The sequence below is a fragment of the Xiphias gladius genome, chromosome 1, assembly GCF_016859285.1.
Source record: "Xiphias gladius isolate SHS-SW01 ecotype Sanya breed wild chromosome 1, ASM1685928v1, whole genome shotgun sequence".
Taxonomy (NCBI): domain Eukaryota; kingdom Metazoa; phylum Chordata; class Actinopteri; order Istiophoriformes; family Xiphiidae; genus Xiphias; species Xiphias gladius.
Window position 1 is genome coordinate 33,335,377 of NC_053400.1, and position 14,933 is coordinate 33,350,309.

The 14,933-nt window shown below is 46.0% G+C and overlaps 1 protein-coding gene across 1 annotated transcript in view; it reads right to left on the reverse strand.

The window, feature by feature from the left end:
- Positions 1-1,314: 1,314 nt before the first annotated feature.
- Positions 1,315-14,933, reverse strand: part of LOC120795646 (SH3 and multiple ankyrin repeat domains protein 2-like) — a 134,404-nt gene continuing 120,785 nt past the window's right edge. Inside the window, exons 25-27 of the mRNA XM_040137727.1 lie at positions 12,812-12,974; positions 10,707-10,728; positions 1,315-6,164 (exon numbers count right to left, since the gene is read on the reverse strand). Coding sequence (XP_039993661.1) covers positions 5,633-6,164; positions 10,707-10,728; positions 12,812-12,974 — 717 coding nt within the window. The 3' untranslated portion in view covers positions 1,315-5,632. The remainder of the gene's footprint in view (positions 6,165-10,706; positions 10,729-12,811; positions 12,975-14,933) is intronic.

A 14,933-nucleotide genomic window follows, 5' to 3' on the forward strand; every position in this document is an offset into this window, starting at 1 on the left:
CGACTCCCGTCACCTTGCGCCCGGCGGGACCTACATCAAGTCCGTCCGAAGACGTGCTCAGTCGGGTGGAGGCCTGGGGGGGAAGTTTCCCCAGCTGATACAGCAGAACCCAAACATTTGAAAGGGTCAGCTCACCGAGATGTATGGGGACGTTTTCCCTATGAGCAGAGTCCTACTGGTGTCCATTCATTCAGGTGGTTTTGTCTTTATTTGTTCAGGCTTTGTCAGATTTCTAACTCCAGCCTGATGCAACCTATGGCCAATGTGTCATTTTAGGTTTCGCTCACTGCACATTCATATTGGAACGACTTTCTTCAGAGTAAATCGTCCCAGTAGAGCTGTTGGCATTGAGCTCTTTACAGCATTTCATTATAATCTATTATTATTAACAGAAATCAATCATTTAAACTTTGCCTTTAGACGAGGCCTTACAGAACTAAAAGTGTATTTATAAAAAAAAAATTAAGAGATGAAATTTGGGAACAGTTTCCCCTGCATCAGGAGGAAAAGTCCTTTGGCTTGATTCTGGGATTTAACCAGCTTGTCCCGACGACGGCGACCACCTGCGCCGCTCAGGTGCGACGGCCGACCCCCACCGGAAGGACCGAGACCCACACAGCACTAGTGCAATATTATATTTATTTCTTACAGTGAATTTTGGTTGCCATACAAGAAATCTCGAGGATTTGAGGGGCAGGGGGGAAGGGAGAGTGTCGTTACAGGGAAATTCTCTCTCTTTTCATTTCAGTATTTAGTTGACTATGATGATTTAGTAGCACAAAATTACAGCAACATAGAAAACGTGAACACAAGTCTTTGCACAAATTACCGAAAACATCTTAGCCTCTATGAAGACTTAATCAAAGAATAAAATCTATTAATGAAAAAAAATAATTAAGAAAGAAAGAAAGAAAAAGAAACAGTTACCCAAATGTTGGACGATGAGAAAGGTGGGAGCAGTGTCTTGAGGGGGAGTGGAAGTGGGTTAGTGGGCCATGCCGGTCCTAAACATGGCCTGGTGAAGCGCCACGCCACGGTGGGGCTCTTTAACGATTCCTACTACGTCTACTCAGCTCTACGTTTCCACAGAGAAAACTGGCGGTGACCCGTTGATCCACATAAAGGAACCAGCAGCCGCCACTAATATTTTTGGTGGATTTATGTTTGTATACATATATATAGGTTTCATATAGTTTCCTACCGTGATGGCCTGCAGAGATATATGGATAGAGATCTATAGATAGATCTCTATCCATATATTTTTTGTAATTTACAGACTTTCTTATTTTTACACACACACACACACACACACACACACACACACACACACACACACACACACACTCTCTAGACTCAGGGATTTCAGAAGATGAGACAAGTCTAGTCAGGCAGATGGTGCTCGTCAGAAGATACCTGGGTTCTGGGGTCACCTTTCGTGGCCAAAACGTCTCAGTACGGCAGCAGAGAGAATCTACTTTAGGCAGCACTTCATTAAAACACTGACAGGTGACGTCTTCATGATATGTAACTTTAAAATGGGAAAACAAAACACAACCAAGGAGATTCATTCAGAATAAATATTGCTTCTTACATAACCCATAAGTCTAATAATATCCTGTTTTTTTTTCTTTTTTAAATCTATATAGCATTTGTTTTTGGCAATCCACGCGTCAGTGTTAACCTCTATAAAATTTCATAGAACTCTATACAAATCTTTAAAAATACTGTGCTTTTCTTCCCCCTCCGACACGTCGCGGTCCGTTTTTTTAAAATAAGTTTCGCGCTCATACGGGAACGGGATTGTAGCAGCGTGGTCCCGTGCCGGCCTCCGTTCGGCCAATGTTCACAGAACACAGAGCTTGCGTGTGTTTCATTCGTCTCCTCGAAAAAGCTGGAACCTACGTGAAGCCGCGGGGTGCGATACGAAACCAAACAAGGGTGAACTTGTTGTGAAACGATGCGTTCTTCCAGGTGTCGAGGTTGCCGTGGGCGCCCGTCTTCTCTGGGGCTCCGCAACCGACAGAGGTGCAGGTCGCGGGGGGAGGGAGCGGTGAGCTGTTTAAGGCATCCTCCGCGGGACGACGGGGCCAGTGAGACCTCTGCTCTGGCAACTATTAATTAATCTTCATAGAATTTTTTTTATTTTTTTTTTAATTTTTATTTATTTTTTTACTCTGAACCCTTTAATAGAGCTATACATATAATCAAATAGACATTTTTTTCCCTCCTGGTAAACACTCTTATATACACGTTTCAACTCACTGTACTTCTACTTCTGACCAGCCTGTAATCAGAGCTAGCAATCACACACATTTTCCAGCTTCATAAATGCTGCTTTAGTCTGAAACCGACCCTCGTAGCGGACTTGAAATCTCCGCTGCTGGAGCTGCAGCGGGACCGGATGAGAGCGCGGGACTCATCTGCAGCAGATCAGAAATGGTTTCTATCCCCTCCTAATCTCACAGGGGGGGGGCCCCCCGCTGATGAACATCTGCCAGCTTTGTCGGGTTTCTCTCCGGCTGTGTCTTGCACAGGCGGTTAGAGGGCAGGAGAAGGCACGTGGCCTTACGCGAACGCCTAATTCGACGTAAAACCCCGAAGCCGCGGATTCCCCATCTGCTCTGAAAATGCAGAGCGTTTTCACGTCATCTGGCTGGACTCGCTCCACAAAGCATCGACCTGCGGGTGAATACATTTATGAGAAAAGATCTCGTTTCTCTTCAAGGACGAGCGGTCCAGTTGCGTGCGGGCGGCAGCAGCTTTGTCAGCGCAGCGTTACGTCTTCAGCCTTCTTTACGGAAGGAAGTTGCACCGCTGAAGGACGTTTCGCTCCTAAACGGCACTTTCCCTTTGATTATTTGTTCTAAATCACTGAATTGCACCTTTAAACAGCTGCAGTGCTGTTTGGTTCATTTTAGATCCGACAGGATTCGAACTCGAGTTAGCTTAATGCTAATGAAATCTCACACTGAATCTTTTTTTATTAGCAAAGAACAATCTAGAAAATGTTCAGGTTGTCATTTAGCTACACAGAAAATGTGTTTTTGTTTTTCCTCTGGTAAAACTTGAGCTTTCACTCTGCAGATATTAGGTCTATTATAACTGTTGAAATTGTTGGAAAAACAAAACAAAACAAAAAAGGCTCCAAAAGGATTCAACACTGGAATCAAAGTCAATAAAACGCTAACGAACGTCAACCTTAAATATTTTGACATTTTGGGAAATGCGCTTATTCACTCTCTTGCCGAGACCTTACAACGGACGATACCCATATCTGTGTGGAAAAAATGAAAGTGGAGCCAGGAGACCATTAGCTTAGCTTAGCGTAAAGACGGGGACCGGGGGAAACAGTTAGCCTGGCTCCGTTACACAAAAACCTGCCCATTATAACACGTGTAACGCTCACTAATTAAGAGAGGAGATAAAACATATCAATTAAGAGAGATTTGTAGGCAGATTTTTGGACAGAGACCTGCTAGCTGTTCTGGTTTCTCCCTGCTTCGCCATGCTAAGCTAGGCTAACTGTGTGCGGGCTCTAGCCTCATGTAGAGCGCCGTTGTCCTGACACCATGTCTGGGATAACCACCGCGCCACTCGCTTCTGTGACCCGGTGCAGTCTCTCCGCCGCCTGCATTTCTTCCCGGGGTTCACGACCCAAGAAAAGCTGACTCCACCACAGCACATCAGGGTCAAAGGCCGCTTGTAGAATAAACATCATCATTATATTGTTTGTTTTTTTAAATTCCTGTCGTCTTCTACACATATGGAGTGAAACCAAACCACATACATCCTGTATGTAACGGTGTTATTTTAATGTTCCAAGGCTGGATTTTCATTTTTGCATCATTAGAAATGTCAACAGTAAAGTTTCCATCCAAATGTAGCACAATTTTTAAATGAATTTCTTCACATTTCTGGAAAATGCAAATGAACGTGTGTTTTGATCCACTACCTTTATGAATATTAGGAGTTGGGGGCCTTCAGATAAACGGCTGGTAGCACAGCCATTAAACTTCTGCAGAAGAAGAAGTGGAGGGCGCAAGTTTTGAACTGATGCGCCAACTTTTACACCCGAGCCAAGCGTAAACACTTTTTCCTGCCTTTCTGAGATTCCGCCCCCACACTGACCGGGATTTGGAACGAGGCTTTCCTGCTTCAGCCTCACTTCAGCTCTGAACCTGACAGACGGGTAATGAGAGTGGTATCGATCTTCTCATCTAACTCGCCGCGCGAAAGCCAGTAACTGCATTTCCCAAATGTTGAATCATTCCTTTAAAACGTTCCGTAAAATACCTGGACTTCTATCACATACACGCAGGGGGTCTTATATACTGTGGGGCCACACGTTACCTAATGTTGACCTGCTAGTGGTGAGGTGGAAGAGGAACTGACAGGATGGAGTACAAAAGTAAAGAACGGCTCTAGTTTCCCTATACTGGGGCCTAATATAGCGGATCCATGGAAATAGCTAAACTGGCCTTAACACACACACACACACACACACACACACACACACACACACACACAAAACTAGAAAGACAAGCCAAGAGAGGACAAAGACGCCCTTTGCAGCCAGACAAGTTGGTGCAACCATTTCAAGGTGAGAAGATTTCTGGTCCAACGTTTGTCTGTCCATCTTGTACCTCGTGTCCTCGCCCTCAGTTTTCCTTGCATGCCGAGGTGGACACCGGGTCGGTGTAGACCGGTGAGGGGCCCCGGGGCCCCTGCTGCAGCAGAGCTCCTCCTCTGGTGACCACCTCTCTCCACGCTTTGCCATCGCAGCAACGGTGTGTGTCTACATGCTTAGCTTGTGTATGTTTGTGAAGACAGTGTGTATTCCTGTTTGTATCCAGTGTGTGGCACTGTGCATAAAGTGTGTGTGTGTGTGTGTGTGTGTGTGTGGACACGAGATATGGTTTAGTATTTGTTTCAACATGTCAGCGAATGTTCTTACTTTGACACAAACAGGTGAAAAGCAAAAAAATGGAGTCTATCTCAAATTTTTCTCTACAACTTTAGATGCAACCAGAAATATAACTCCGGTAGGACTCTAGTGAAGAAATATTATTCTCTGAACAAACTCTAGCAAAGATAGAAAAGGAGCAACGACCAGCTCAGCTGGTTTTTCATGCACCCACTCTGGGGTGTATGGAAAAAGTCTTGAGTATTCCAAAGCGGTTGGGTGAGCACGAGTCTTCATGTGAAATAAACTTCCAGATGAGTATTTTTCTTCCCCCAGCGTCTGAGGAAAACTTATTCCCGAGTCTCTTTTTTGTCTTCTGGACAGTCCTTCGTACTGGCCTCCTCTGCTCTCTCCCTCTATGATGTGACGTAGCAGCTGTTCTCTTCTCTCTCTCCCCCCCTGCAGTTCCTCCGGACATCCCGTGATCCCCCGATGCTCAGGACGGAGGGGAGGAGGAAGAGGGCGGACGAGACCGGAGCACTGAGATGAGGGCGACAACGGAGGACGAGAGAGGACAAAAACGGCAAGAGGCAGCGTCAGCTCGGACAAAGCTTCTACCCAGTTCCACGACTTGAGATTATGTCTGATGAAGAGATCGGTAAAAGTGACGGGTAAACCTCCCTCTCCTCGGCCCTGACTCCGCACGTCGCCACCCCGTCTCCTCGGGGCTTATCTGTCCTGCAGCAGCTTGAGGGCCCTCTCGATGTTCATGCGGTGGCCCACCCTCGTCACGCCCAGGTCTATCAGGTCCTCTTTTTGCAGCGAGGGCAGGTGGGCGCCCTCGATCTCGTTGTCCAGGAAAGCGTCCCTGTGCTCTCCCAGGTTGAGGCTCTCCAGCCAGTCCGCCACGTCGTGCTTGCTCCACAGCTCCATGGGTTTGGAGGCGAAGGGCTTGCCCGAGGCCGCCACCGCCTGCATCAGCGTGAGCGGCGACGGGGAGCGCGAGCTGCCGCTGCCGCCGCACGAGGAGCTCAGGCTGTAGCCGCCACCGCTGCCCATGGGCGGGGTGGGCAGGCCGAAGACGTCGGTGAGGGTGGGCGACACCGAGGGCGGCAGTGAGGAGCAGGGCGTGAGGGAGGAGGCGGAGTCTGGCGGGCTGCAGGGGTGCGGCTGAGATGGGAGGCTGCTGGGGGGCGTGGAGGCGAGGGCGGCGGCGGCGGCGGCGGCGTTATTACGCATTCCTGAGTCTTCTGTGGGAGGCCTGAGGGGGGAGAGAGAGGAGACGCCAGGTCAGTCAGGGTCAGACTGAGCTCACGATACATAAACAAATACTCAAAATCATCAGCACTTGTGTTTGACACGTTTTAGCCCGTGACTACCAACATGTGTACGGTACATTTGTCCGGGTAGCAGCAGGCGATACCACGCAAAGCTTTCGGTTGACTCGGCATCTTTAAGACGGATGTTGGTTCAGTTCATTTGGATAAAATAAAGTTGCAGAGACTTTTATTTTGCACGATACGGGGGATCGCGGCTTTGGAACACTATGCGACCGTGGCACCGTAAAGCGAGCGGGGCCTGTCTGAAAAGCTCCTGTTGGCACGGTCAATGAGATGTGAGGGTCGGCAGCCGAGAAAATACTCCATTCACACGTGATGTCCTCAGAAAAATCGAATCGCTCAAGATTGAATTAAACCATTAAAAAAATGCACTTCCGTAAAGTTACAAGAAATAGTTTAAAGAAACAAAAAAGGTCAAAATGGAAGCAGCAGAGGCCGAGATGATCCGAGCTCTGGTCCCTAGAACGGGTCCAGCCCCCAAAACACCAGTGTGTCCCGTAATATAACCCAGCGCAGTCTGTCGTTACACCCGCCCTGCCTGGTAAACCCCCACTTTGTCACAAACCTGTATTCAGGGTTATTTTCTCAGAGTGTGAAGGGGAAACTGGACTTGACAAGTGCAACTGGTGGAACGCCCCTTTAATGGGACAATGGCTTCTTCTCATTTATTTTTCGTTTTTCCTTTAAGTGTGCGGTTTTTCTTCTTTGTTTTTGTACTTCCACATTTGTCCACTCACTCGTCTTATGTCAACTTTGCTCAATCTGCTACTGGCGTTGAATAACTGTCTGTTCTTTGTATACTGTGCCTTGCTAACCCGCGCCGTGGGCTCCGGAGCGATGGAGAGCTGGGTGAAGGAGTAGTCGCAAATGTTAACAATAAAGGTAACATTTTTTATTTGCTTTGTGCTGGTTCTGTCTTTTTGTAAAGAACTGAGTTAGAAGACAGGCAATAAGCAATTTGGTCTTTCCTTGCATTCAAAATGTTGCCGTTACCGGCATCTGACTTTTTTCTGAAAATGCCACACATGCCTCTCGGGTTCCTGAGTGGTGATGCCATGATACCAAAAAGGTAAGTCAAAGGTAACCGAAGCCAGGGGCTCTCTGGAGGACAGGAAGCCGATCTGGAAACGTGTGGCACACTTTCAAAATAATGGGCTACAACGTAGAAAAACAGAAGCAGGGTCGACTGGAATTAGGATGGAAGTGTGTCTGTGACTGAGCGTGAGAGAAACAATGAGCCCCGAGAGCGTTGAGCGTTAACCCGCAACGGCAGATCTTCCTCGTGTCAATGCTGGAAGGATTCAATAATGTGAAGCTGCAAAACGAACAGTAGGGGGCAGCCTTTGCAAGACGGGTCAGCAAAGCTCCTGCAGCTGATGCAGAGGAAGCTTGTTAAACCAGGGCAGAGCCTCTTTGGTCCTGGAACATTTTTAGTCAAAGACGCCTCACTTCTCTTTGAGCCCTTTTCTAGCCCCAGTGTTTATATCTGGATATTTACTATGAGCTGTTCAGTCGTCTAGTGTCTGTGGGCTGCGACTAACTGACGTGTCTGTCGGACTCAGTTGCTCCATTCACACATCCATGTTACACCTGTTGTTAATGTGATACGCTTCCATTGCGGGACAAAGTCCGCCACCACGCCGCCTGAGCTCGAGCCGGGGACCTGCCGTTGCTCCCCAGGCGATCGACAGGTGTTTTGGTGTATGAACTAACACTAGAGAAAGTCTGACACAGGTTAGAAGATTGTTTCCATCACTCATATTTGGAGCAACAGCAGGAAAACAGGCCCAAGTTAAATGTTATTTATAAACTGCCGGTTTGGCCTTTATCATAATAACAACCTGAACCTTGGAGTGCGGTTAAAACAATGACGGGGGAGCGGGTTGTCCGCTGACTGCGGGTTTGGCAGCTCAGTCCCCGGCTGCTCCTGTCCGTGCGCCTGAGTGTCCTTGGGCAAGGCAACGAACCCTAAGTTGCCCCACTTGTAAATCGCTTTGGATAAAAGCGTTTGCCGAATGATTAAATGTAAATCTAAGTTTCCCTTTAATGTCGTTAAATGTTACCCTTTACTAACTCGTGCTTTTTTCTGAATTATTATATTATTATTATTAATTTGAGTATGGATTTTTTATAGGCTTCTTGATAATTAACAGTGATGCAGTTATTAGGTTACTAATTAAATCAACCGAAAATGTTACTTTAACAGGATTATTAATAAGAAAAAACCTCTCCATTCACGTGGATGTTAAATTTCGAGGCCTTCAAAGATCTTATTTGTTGAAATTTAACATACGAGTGGTTTGTTTTGCATCAGATTTCGGTATTTTTTTTATAATCATGTCAAATCAAGAAATCAAAAACATTTTTTCAGATTTTAAAAACGAACCAAAGATCTTTAATTTGGATGGGAACTGCTGATCGGCCCAACTGAAGCTCACTTGAGAATTTGGTGCAGTTCTGTCAAAAAAAAAAGTTTTCAAAGTTTGTTTGTTTTTCCTAAACCGTATCAAATTCAAGGGTTTTTCCAGGCGTCTTGCAGAATAAAGTCCCAGCTGTTAAATGATGACTGTAGCCGGGCCTCCAGGTTCAGAAAAGACGCTGCCGCTCCGTGTACTGCAGCCAGAGTGAAGCCCGCAGCGCTCGGTCCACCGGCTCCCGGAGGATGGATGTGCACAACGGCAGCGCGGGGAGGGGAGGGTTGGCCACGCTAACCTTTTTACAGCCTTTGCAGTAATAATGGGGAAACGCAATAACAGAGAAATTTACATCAAAGAAATATTTGTTTCATCTTGACCAAATAAAAAAGGAATAAACTTGTTGGGATCCTAGAATCAGAAACTTTCTCAGGGAATTAAAGCTGGGAAGCTTAGCATGGATACTTTTCAGCATTATGACATTATTTAAAGAGGTACTTAGACTAAATCCACTTCCTGAGGATATTAAATTACACGGGCAGTTACTTTATTACACTGTGAACTGATTCCGCTCTCCAGTGTTGATTGCAACAGAAGGAAAAGGAAGTTATTCTGGACCAGTTGTTCACCCCTGAAAGGGGTTTCAAGATAAACTGGTGGCGCTGAAAGAAAATAAAACAATGTTCTGCTACTCAGATTGACATTCTTTGGTCTGGGTTTGTTTTTTTTTCTTGAAAAACAAGAGTTTCACTTCTTTAGGAGGTTTAGAGGGGAAAAAAAAAATCAAAACCTCTCGCAGCTCGAAGACAAATGCCACCTGTGACAACTGGTGGCAAGCGGTCTGGAGATATTCTGTCCTTCTCTTACAGTCAGCAAAGCCCAGGAAAAGGCCAAACTCATCCCACTAACAAGTGCTGTGTGTGTGTGTATCCCTGATGTATCTCATTCCTCTGAGCCACAGAGCTCCACTGTCGTCCAAGAACTTGACTTGTTCCTTCATCGCAACACACACACACACACACACACACACACACACACACACACACACACACACACACCCTCCTGTCAACAAATGTGGATTGATCCGCTGCTGAAAAGAGTCCCCAACAAGTGCTCTATTTCCTCCTGTTGGACAAAACCTACAGTGAGCAGCAGTTTCAGGAAATTAATTTTTTGAACCATACATTTGAGAGTCATTCGTAAGAATTTACATCTTCAGGAGGAACCAGTGGGCTCGGAGCTGAGAGCCACAGGCGGCGGGGGGCAGGGGGGTCTGAAAGTGTGGAGACAAAGTGTCCCATCGTTGGTTTTGGTCTTTTCATGGGATTTGTTGAAAGTAATAAGTATATAGAAAAACAGCAGCCTTATCCAAGCTAAGACAGGGTGTTAAGTTGCTTTAAAACAGGAAGGCGGAGCATCAAGCTAAACACGAGGACACGGAACTCGGTCGGTTATTCAGACTAGAGCAGGACTCAACGAGACAGCGCTACGACCGAAAACAGGTCCGGACGAGACCAGCAGAAACACCGGATCGTGTGTGTGTATGAGTAAGAGACCTCACCCTTACTTTACCTGCTGCCCCACATGGAGGGATGTGATGGGTGTGCTGATATCTGGAGCAGTGACACACACACAAGGAAGCCCCCCACCACCACAACACACACACACACACACACACACCAACCCATGCAGAAGGATCACACCTTCCGTCGACGTCCCCCGTGGAGTTAGTTCCCTATTGAGTTTCCTCCTAATAAACTGATTGACTTGTCAACACACAGATTGTGCTAATTCTGACTGACTGTGATGGGAGAAAAGAGCCAAGGGCAGAAACCAGGCCGAACCCGACCTCCTCACTCTCAAACTGACTCTCTCCGCCACTTGCGTGGTGCAACTTGTAGCCTAGATATCGCTCCTTCCTACTTGTAACATATGGAACAGCCCGAGGGGAAGTGAAGGGGACGAAGGGGGTCGTTCTGCCAAAACGGGAACTGGGCCATCGCTAAAGTGCAGCCTCACCAAACCCGGCCTCTCACTGAAATAACTTACAGTTTCCACTCTTCAGCACCAGCTTCTCCACAGGAAGTCGTGTTGGATGGATGAGATGGAGACAGAGGACAACATTAGTCATGTGATGAACAGCATGTAAAAAGACACACACACACACAGAACGCATGCATGAGATAAAAGAAAAGCAGCGAACGGATGGAAAAACACAACCTCTTCACGAAGTGCTGAGTCTCTGGCATCTGTCTGCCTTCTGTTTGCACTGCTCCAACTTTCGCTTCTACAGCGCGACCACGTCTCCCGCTCCTGGATCACAACACTTTTTATTTTTATTTTTACGTAGTGACAGGTCAGACCGGACAACTTCACTCCGACCCCGAGGACAAGAGCCCAGAAGCTTAAAAATACCTAACCTGAGATCTGTCGAGCACCTCTCTAATTGGTATCCCACTGTTCTATCATCTATTAAACACTTTCTGTTACAGGAGTTAAATTGATGTGAAAAGTATGTAATTGCTTATTAGACTAATTAGCACAGTGCCTCGTTTAGCTTCTCTGACCTTATTACCATTTCTCGCAGCTACCAAGAGTCACATATAACGAAAAGAGGCCAGTGATATGCTACCTATTTTCTCTCAGGCGGCCGACAGCGCATCAGAGTATTGCTTATTATTATTATCATTGATTATTATTATTAAAACGTGTTCACAGACAAGCCATCGCCTAAAAAGCATAATTCGCGTTCAAAAGGGCCTGGAAGTGAAGCGTGATCTGCTCTAAAGAGTGTCGGGAATAAACGAACTGACTAACTATTGAGTGACACGTTGCACCTTTAATGGCACTAGACAGGAAAACAGTGTTTGCTAACTCATGCTGGCAGATGACGGTGGATTAAGAAACACATGCAGCCTTTTTTCTTCATTTCTGTTCATCATAAACACAAATATTAAAAAACAAACCAAAAACAAAAACAAAAAAAGAGTCTACTGCCATGCTAGCATCTCTGTGAGGCTGGACGCTAACATGCTAATGTGTAAATGTTTAACAGGTTCACCATCTTAGTTTAGTGTGTTAGCATGCCAACATTTGCTAATGAGCACCAGACACAAAGTACTGAGATCCGCTTTTATTTCGACCACGACGCGAAGTAAAATGTGGACCCGACTGATCAGAAAGTCAGAGGATCCCCAAAGTTATTACAGTTCATCCTGAGGGAAACAAGCACGTCTGTATCAAATTTCATAGCAGCTCTTTTAATAGCTGCGGTGCTGCGTCACTCATGACCAGAATAATCAGATTTAAAAAAAGTGTCTAAGATCAAACCAAACCAAGTGGGAATCACTGAAGTCAGTAGGATTCATCCTCTGCACCAATTTTTTGAAGGGTTAACAACAGCACTGATAAAATCCTAACAACATTCAAATGAATGAAATAAGAGGTTTTGTTCGAATCCGACCGTTGCAGACCATGAGGCTAAAAACCTTTTATGAGTGATCTGGAGGAAGTGGGGGCAGAGGGGCCGACCGCAGAAAGAAATACCTGGTGATGATGAATGGAGCGACCTAGTGTACAGTATTTACGCTGTGTAATGGATATCTTTACTGGTACTCTGAAAACGGAGGATACGATACGTCGCTTGAGAACTGGACAACACGGATACCCTGGCGTTTCAAAGATTATCATTATATATGCACCTTCCACCGTCCTCTTGTTGTTGTTGTTGTGTGTTCATTCTACTGCTGAAAGAAATCGTTTATCAAGCGACAAATGCCAAAGATTTGCTGCCTCCAGTTTCTCAAGTGTGAGGATTTGCTGCTTTTCTCTGTTTCAGATCACAGAAGACTGAATATCTTCGGGTTCTGGACTGTTTAAGACTGAAAGATTAATCGACATGGCTAACATACATCCAACCATTAATCAATAACGGAAGTTATAATTTGTCGCAGCCCTGGTTAAGATTTTGTTAAATGTTGTCCTGAAGAATCACGAAAGGAAAGATGCTAAAAATAAAACAGTCATCACATGGAGCTTGAAACCAACCAACCACAATAAAACCAACCGTACATTCTGTGAATGTACCACAGAAGAATTCACACAGTCAGGAATGCACAGACATTCACCACACACACACACACACACACACACACTTAAAGTTAGCATGTGTCCCTCGCTGGCCCTCAGGTCAGCGCAGGATCGACGCTGGTTCTCCGTCAGCTGAGCGGGTGGAGAGGAAAGCGATGCAGTGCTATTGATATCTGCGGTGGGAGACCTCGCCTTCGCCACGCCCACACATCCCATGACTCCCTGCTTCTTTCAAGCACACGCCAGCTCCCGCATAGAGGGTCGCACTCATTGGAATGCATGAACACGCTGCCTTTATTTTTAGAAGCTTGAAAACACGCACGCACGCACGCACACACACACACACACACACACACACACACACACACACACACACACACACACACACACACACACACACACACACACACACACACACACACACACACACACACACACACACACACACCCTAACTCGGTTGTGCTGGGTTACATAACGGTGGCCTACTAAAGCAGCGCGGCACGTGACCTGCGTGAGATGATGTTGAACTCTGCTGAGGGTTAGTGCTGCCAACCTCCATCCATTTCTCTCACACACACACACACACACACACACACACACACACACACACACACACACACACACACACACACACACACGTACAAACACACACCCCTCCCCCGACTCAGACTGACATCACTGCAGGCCTCAAGGCTGCTCTCATCAGCTGGTTGCTAGGCAACCCTTTCGTCCACAGGCACAACCAACGCACATTTAATCTGGGAGGCTAAGAGACAGGGATAAAAAAAAAGAGAGAGAGAAAAAAACCCCCGATTGTCCAAAGGAGGAAGAGAGGGAGAGCATGTGTGAATCTAGGCCATCTTCTGTGTTTCTCTGTTGCCATCTGTTTGACAGTCACAGAAGCAGGACCACCTTTACCCTCTTCAGGCCTCTTTATATGACAGGGCGCTCCATTTCCGCTCGTCTCCGGCTGCCTACAACCTTATCGTCTGCCGCGGCGCCTCGCAACCCTTTCCACAAGACAAAGTAGTGCAACAATAACAAAAAAACCCTCTGAGCACGGGGGCAGATAATCGGAGACCCCGGTGGCAGGAGCGGGGTTTAAACTTCATCTGACATGAGAAACACACGCACAAATGCTTCAGAGAAACAATCGAAAAGACCAGATTACAAGCAACTGGCTGATTTCAGCAGGATGTTCGGTGTCGCCCGAGGACTGAGGACTGAGCGCTGCAGTCACATCAGAGCAGGATAACATCTGGTTGTTTGAGCCCACGGACAATGAGTAACTGAACTGAACTTAGCTAATCACATCAGTCAACATCCCTTCAAACTACACACTAATAGGAGAAGGCTGTCACAAAATCGCGTCGGTCGGGGTAGGTGGGGAAGAAACCCTGAAAACAGAGCTATTCTTTTAAATCTCATGCAAAATACTGTCATTAGCATCTAGAGACCTGCATATCACATTTACAGTTGCTAAGTCTCAGCTGTTTTAGAGTGTATATACATCTTGGAACAACTATGGTGGGTTTTGCCCTGAATGTGGGCAGGAAATAGTAAACCAAGTTTGAGATTTCTACTCTAGCCTAACACAGACAGAATCACTGGTCAGTCTGGCTCCTACCTGCCTATCAATTTTTATGTTGAGGGTTACAAATCAGGGTTTCACATGACCTTTGTTTAAACGGTAATTCCAGCAGAAATCAAGTCAAATGTTAACTGATTATATTTTCCACATAAACTTAGTCACTTCATCTGTCTTGACCGGATAGCTATCCTAAAAGCTTAGTGTAAATATATACAGGAAGCATAAGATACCATGGCAGAAGATGAAAAGGAGTAAATGCATCTTTCCACCAAAAAAACGTACAAGCAAGTATTACCCTTCCTAGGCAGCTACGTCAGTAAGCGGTCAGGGTCTTAACTGCTTTGATAATGGAGCTAAAGGGAAATTAGCCATCTTTCTCTGTGTCTCATTTGCGTGGCAACAGAATATGGAAATCAGAACTCTGATCCTACATTAGTAAATATCCTCACTGCTGGATCTCTGGGCCTCTTTAATTAAATCTTTACACACTATACTTACGCTAAATTTTAAGAGGTAATAAATCGCTCATTCTATGTATGCAGATGACGCTCAAATATATGCAGCTCTTGAGAGATAATGAGAGTGAGAGATAATG